Source organism: Achroia grisella, unplaced genomic scaffold (genome assembly GCF_030625045.1).
Source record: "Achroia grisella isolate CSIRO2021 unplaced genomic scaffold, CSIRO_AGI_Agris_v1 utg1080, whole genome shotgun sequence".
Classification (NCBI taxonomy): domain Eukaryota; kingdom Metazoa; phylum Arthropoda; class Insecta; order Lepidoptera; family Pyralidae; genus Achroia; species Achroia grisella.
In genome coordinates this window covers 1,064,563-1,071,430 of record NW_026712570.1, presented here as the reverse complement: position 1 = coordinate 1,071,430, position 6,868 = coordinate 1,064,563, and the positions used below count along the sequence as shown (strand labels likewise).

The 6,868-nt window shown below is 33.1% G+C and overlaps 1 protein-coding gene across 1 annotated transcript; it reads right to left on the bottom strand.

Moving 5' to 3' along the window:
- Positions 1 to 3,511: 3,511 nt before the first annotated feature.
- LOC131842440 (D-erythronate dehydrogenase-like) lies at positions 3,512 to 4,480 on the bottom strand. Its single transcript, XM_059190972.1, has one exon. The coding sequence runs from the start codon at positions 4,478 to 4,480 to the stop codon at positions 3,512 to 3,514; it is 969 nt and encodes a 322-aa protein (XP_059046955.1).
- Between the last annotated feature and the right edge of the window lie 2,388 nt (positions 4,481 to 6,868).

The following is a 6,868-nucleotide window of genomic DNA, read 5'->3' as shown; positions in this document are numbered from 1 at the left end:
TGTGGACGTTTATTTTAATACTGTTCGGTAATGCCACGTGATTGAGATATAAAGTGTAGTTTGATTGTCGACAAAATTCAGAGTAATCTCGCAGAATGCAGGCCTACTCTTGCGTATATTATCACAATATGTGTCACCTCGACTCTCCTATTACACCGGTATCTTTATTTGTAATTCTATATTGTCATCTACTATTTTTTCTCTTTCTTTCATTAGGATTTTTGTAGAAACTGTCATGTATATGTCAAAGCACATGTCAGTCCAATGGGACCTACCCTAAAACTAATAACTTTACAAGTGGGCAAATTACCTTAGCCGCATTATCTGACGAATCAGTTGTTTTATGCACACTATACAGCTTTCCGATTAGCGGTAGATTAAAAAAATGTAATGACTATTCAAAAGTGCTTCAATGTAAGTTTATTTGAATAAATGATTTTCTATTCTATTCTTATTCTATTGGTTGGTAGTTTGTATTCACACGTTTCGACTTGTAAATGTAAACTTACAAGGATTATTTAAAAGAGCAACACACAAGTTTCTTGCTCGTTCTTCTTGTGATGAGACAGCTTTCCGAACGAGTGGTAGATAAAAAACAAATTATTATGACTATTCAAAAGTGCTTCAATGTAAGTTTATTTGAATAAATGATTTTCTATTCTATTCTTATTCTATGGTCTCACTTTGTTTTATGCAGTAGACTCACATTCCAGACACATTCCATCAGTCATCATTTAGTGTAGGTATTTTATTCGTAGCTACGGGTTTGATCTGATCACTGTTTTACTTTCTATATTAACTTTTAACTTATCTTAGTATTGATCTGTCTGGTAGGTAGCTAGTACTGTTTATAGTAACAAATCTAAATGTTGATGATTAAAAATCTACAATTACCTTTACCCCTCCAGATTGAATATGCCGTACAAATAAGGATGTAGTTTAAAAATTTAAATGGCTTTTAAATATATCAACATGATGTTAATTTTACAAATTATTATTTGTTTTTTACTTTACATAAATTCATCTTTATCATTCACACTTCATATTCACAGTGAGTATGGACGGATGTTTGTTACTCTTTCACGCAAAAACTACAGAACGGATTTTGATAAAACTTTACAGTGATATATGCTTATATATCAGAATAACATATAGGCTATGATTTAATAATGTATGTATGTAATTAGTGTTTATAATTGTGTGTATTTGTATACAATCTTCCTAAGTATCTCCCTTATTGGGACTCTGTAAAGCTCACTTAGTGTGACGTAAATAAATAAATAAATAAGATATTATGTAAATTTTATGTTCATAAATTTTCATAAACTATTATATGTCATATATTATATGTATTCTACTTTATTTTCATTAATTTATATGGAAGATCAAGAACTGTGAAATCTTCATAATATGCGCTGTTGTATAAGAACCTAGACTTTTTTATTATTACCTTTACTTACGATGCTTACGTCGTAGAAATCTCACATATTTGCACCAAGCGGTTTTTTTTGTGGATGATAATGGAATGGTGCACCCGCCTGCGTTAACGGTTTGCTCATCTTATCATCCTCCACTGGTGTCCCGACACCAGTGGAGGATGATAAGATGAGCATTAGGTCAGATCAGTTAGCCCATCGTGACAAATTCACCAGGAATTTAACACGATGGTTTCCAGGGGAACCGCGTGGAGGTCGACCTGACAAGGTGCATTGCTAGCAATGGGGTTATCAATCCACATTACTAACAATCCTTCTTCCCTGCACCGAGCGGTTCACGTCATCATTTTGAATACGCATCGCCAAAGAGTGGAAGCTTTGTCCAGCTTTCGTGTTCCCGGAGAAATACACCCCGGATTGTTTTCTACAAATAAAATCCTGTATCAAGTATGTCAGGAAGAACTAAATGGATCAGAGAGCCTGACCATACACTTATTTAGCCACGTAAAATTATTAACAACGATATGATTACCAGATCCATAAAAAACTAGAAAATATTACTAATACGTCAAGTCTATAGTGTATAGATATCCTCTGGGTGTGCGCATGCGCTTTTCTTTATTTCTTTCTTCCTTTTAATTTTGTACAGTTGTTTTGAAACTGAATTAAGTAAATGTAATCCAAATAAATATTGTCGATTAATTCTTTGTTTGATATGAACTAACACAATTAATGAGGAAATCGAATCGAAGCATAAAAATGTAATTAATTCTCGTAGTATTTCAGTATGTATTTTCTGAAACATATTACTTGATCAATAAAGTCATAATTAAACGATCACTTAAATAACAAACGTGCATGGAAAAATTTTTTTAAAACGTGATTCTCATTTAGTGTTAGACATAGACTATATATATATTTTTTTTCTTTTGAATAGACTATATATGTAAACAAAGGAATCTAACTTTTAATAAAAAATAAATTCTGTTGTGTTTCTTTTCAATTGAAACTGTGTACGAGACATAAAAACTCTTTTGTGTTTATTTTAAATTTAGAATGCGCTGCGCATTTATTTGTTTTATGAATATAAATATTAGAGATATGTGAAAATACCATCATGGAGTTTCATTTATCTGCACAATTTTAAATTATGATTTATACAAACTGAATACTGAACTGGACGGTAGAGAAATAATATTAATACAAAATCTTGACGTTCTTAAGCGGCAGAAACGTCCTACATGAATAAATAATTTTTTAATTTAATTTGATTTATTAATTAATACATAACTTACATGAGCGCCTACTAAATTATAACTGCAATTGTCATCAGAAACTATTTTGCGTTATAAATTTAAATTCTTATTATAAAGCGTTTTGAAGATAACTCTATAAAATATTATACTATGCTTATCCTTCTACAGTTATGCTATATAACTAAGTATATCTTATAACTATATAAGATAGACTTTATACCGTTCCTTAGAGTCTTTGATTTCATAATGAAATTTGATGTCATGACATAAATTACCGTATCATCATTAATAATAACAATGGACATTTTTTTTAAATATACAGGTCGATACTAAGAATCAAATGCATGAATACAAATGTTTGTAACGTACGAGGAATAGAACCCGCAACCGTCGGAGGACAGGCGGCGTGACCACCGAGGCCGACGACAACAACTCAGCTATCAAATACTATGTTTATTTTATTTTATCCCATAATTTACATGTAGCATACACAGTATAATTAATGCGGTACGTTCATTTCATAAATTGCAGGAAAATCACAATGAACCTTGACACTAAATGACTACTTTAGTTCCGTATAACTACAGATTAAATAATAGTTCAACTATATTTGTATAACATGGAGGTCGTATAGTATGTACTTGTTACAATATTAATAAGGCTGAAGAGTTTGGTTCGTTGAGTTTTTAGGCTAGTCCAAAATGAAACAACCCAAATTAAATACTTTAATAAAAACATTACGAATTTTTCCACGAAAGAGGTTTGGTAGGTATTTAACAGTTAGAAAAGAAACAACAGAGTCAGTACTTAAGAGCATCTCTAAATAGAGCCTGATTTTTTGTTCTGTTCTTCCTGAATGTATTCCCTGAGAACATCAACGAAATTGGTGTCCACATGAAATCCCAGTTTCAGAGCACGGGAGTTGTCAAACTTAATCGGCAATGACTCGACCATGTGGCAGATTTTCTCGTCTCTTTTAAAACGCACTAATGCCACGGCCTTCGGACCAGATACTTCTTCCAGAGCTCTTAGTTGTTCTTCTACAGATACAGCGAACCCCGGCAAATTGATTCCACGCCAGTCTCCCAGAACATCAGCTGAGATGGTTGCAGCATGAATAATATTATGCACAACTGTACCAGGGCTGGATATCCAAATCTTCTGGTCTTCACGTACAGGACATACAGCTTGTTCTCCATTCAACGGTTCCCGAAGAATACCACTGGCGTAAGATGTCATGGCTGTATTGGGTCTACCAGCACGAATACTAACAGTAGGTAGCCGTACAAAGCGGCCATCTAAAAACTTCCTCCTCGAATAATCATTTATTAATAGCTCACACATCGCCTTAGCAGTCCCATAAGATGTTTGGGGCATTGTTGCTGTTTTATCGTTAATAACATCTGGCAGTTCACCTCCAAAAACTCCGCAAGTGCTAGCAAAAACGAATATCAGTGATGGGACGGTTCTTCTGGCAGCTTCTAATAGTGCTCTAGTTGCGTCAAAATTCACGGATAGTCCGAGATCGAAATCCGATTCAGATTGTCCACTGACGACGGCAGCGAGATGGAAGAATACATTGCAATCTGCATCAATGAGGCGTTCAGCAGCGCCTGGTATTCTCAAATCAAGGGCAAGTACACTAACTCGTGGATCAGAACGTTGAGCCGGGCGGATGGCATCCACTAAAACTAGTTGTGTAATAAGCAATGGAGAATTGGACTTCAGCAAAGCATCAGCCAACTGAGATCCTAGGAATCCAGCAGCACCTGTCACTACAACCTTCATGTTGACAGACAATGCGCAAACTGATCGAACCTATGATGTTCTATGTCTCAAAATATTGATAATGTTCATATAAGTCAAATGTCAATTAAGATAATGTTTCATTATTATCATATTATGTAACTTTTACTGTTATAAAATATTGATTGTTACCCAAGATTTCACCTACTTTTTATACGAAAATTTGCCTGTGTTTATTTGATACTAGCTGTGCCCCCGTTTTCACCCGCATGAAATTTATAGCCTATAGGCTATTCTAATGTACAATCTATATTACTGTAAAGTTTCATTAAAACTGTTCAGTAGTTTTCGCGAGAAAGAATAACAAACATCCATCCATATTTATAATATTAATAAGATTATCATAAACAATTTCGTATATTCACTCAAAAAATAATCAATTGATTGAGCGCTGTAACAAAATTGAAACTCGCTAACGTTTGTTTTGTAGAAAGTCCATACGTATTTTACTTTATAATTTTTTTTTTGTACCTGTATTTGAAACCGACCAATAAACCTTATATACACGAGTGTAGTGTTTTGGTTTATAGTACCCTTAGGACCTTGTGGTTTTATCAAGGTAGTGGACCCAAGATACTCCCAGCTTTCCCCTTTAGGAAAGCCTTTGGCCAGAGGATATAAGGATGACTTTCCTAAGGGGTTTTTTACCAGCTCTCGGGTCACAAGAAACCTCGATAAGCGCTGAAACACTGGTCAAAAATATTTTAGCTTCCTGGCTACATGAGACTAAAGTCTCCACGACAAAATGCAAAAACCAATACAATTCCCCCAGATTCGAATTCAGTCAGATTACAAACTAAAAAATACATCTGTTTACAGCTATAATACCACAGACAAATATAATTGACACATTAAAATGCGAAGATTATAAAAACTGGTTAAGTTCATTATTTTGCATCTACAATATTTTTTACGTGAACCACTCATGATATTCGTCACAACAATCATCATGATGATGACCGAGACATCAAAATCATGTTATCGTTTAAACGTGACAGTGGTTGTACATTTTATATAATATTTTTATATCATAAGATAATTATAATAAGGTCTTTCACATACGTTAGTTAAACTCATTCTGATTTTTTAAATATTTCTTTCATTTCTTATTTCTTACTAGCTACTCGTCCAGGTTTCTCACGGGTGTACATGTATTATATATAAACCTTCCTCTTGAATCAATCTATTAAAATTACCCGCTTTAAAATCCGTTGCGTACTTTTAAAGATTTAAGCATACATAGAGACGGACAGACAGCGACAGCGACTTTATTTTATACTATGTAATGATTTTGAACGGCGAAAGAATTTTATATATAAGATAATATTGAAACTACAGAATGAACTATTAATCAATGAGTGAGTATAGTGGCCTTCATTTTACGTGTAAAATAATTGTATTTTACACGTAAATAATAGTGAAAGGATTCAGCTACTCAGTGAAAAATTTGCTCAACGAGCAAAACACTGATTTTCAGTAGCAGCACAGCGGTGGTGCGTGCAGCGACATATTCACTTAGCAATCTTAAAAATAATAAAATAAATAAATCAAAATAAATATATGTATAATAATATTAATTTAAATATATATCAATATAAATTCAAATAACCGTTGACGCAGATCAGCACCTAAGCAACCAAAGGCTTTCAACTACATATATAAGTCAAATCAAACGAAATCAAAATATTATGTAGGTCTATTACAGACTCTTGTGATATGTACTATAAAGCTATGGAGAACTGACAAGAAACTCAGCTCTTGTTCTTTTCAAATTAACTTGTACATGATTACGAAAACACAGATTCATTTTGATTAGTTTGGGCGTATATGATTTATTTGATGTAAGTACCCACTATAATGAGACATCAGGAGATGAAAATCAAGGTTTCTGTAATCTTATAGAAACCATGAACGAGTGCCGCTTGTATGGACTGGTCTGCTCCTTCACTACGACTGATTTAATCTTATTGTATATTTATATTTGACCCAAAAAATTAGTGCTGGTTGGTAGTTTGTATTCACACGTTTCGACTTGTAAATGTAAACTTACAAGGATTATTTAAAAGAGCAACACACAAATTTCTTGCTCGTTCTTCTTGTGATGAGACAGCTTTCCGAATGAGTGGTAGATAAAAAACAAATTATTATGACTATTCAAAAGTGCTTAAATTAAGTTTATTTGAATAAATAATTTTCTATTCTATTTTATTCTATTTCTTGATTCTACACTGTTACTCGTTTGTCACGGCTCTAAATCATTCTTATCACCAACGTACGCACCTTGTATGTTTTATCATAAACTTGTTAAAAAGATAAGCCGATTTTATTTATTAATACAAATGAAATATCATTAAAATCACAACACTGAAC

Bases quoted from the DNA above. Each gene is read 5' to 3' on its own strand.
- LOC131842440 (XM_059190972.1), bottom strand. From the start codon at position 4,480: ATGAAGGTTGTAGTGACAGGTGCTGCTGGATTCCTAGGATCTCAGTTG.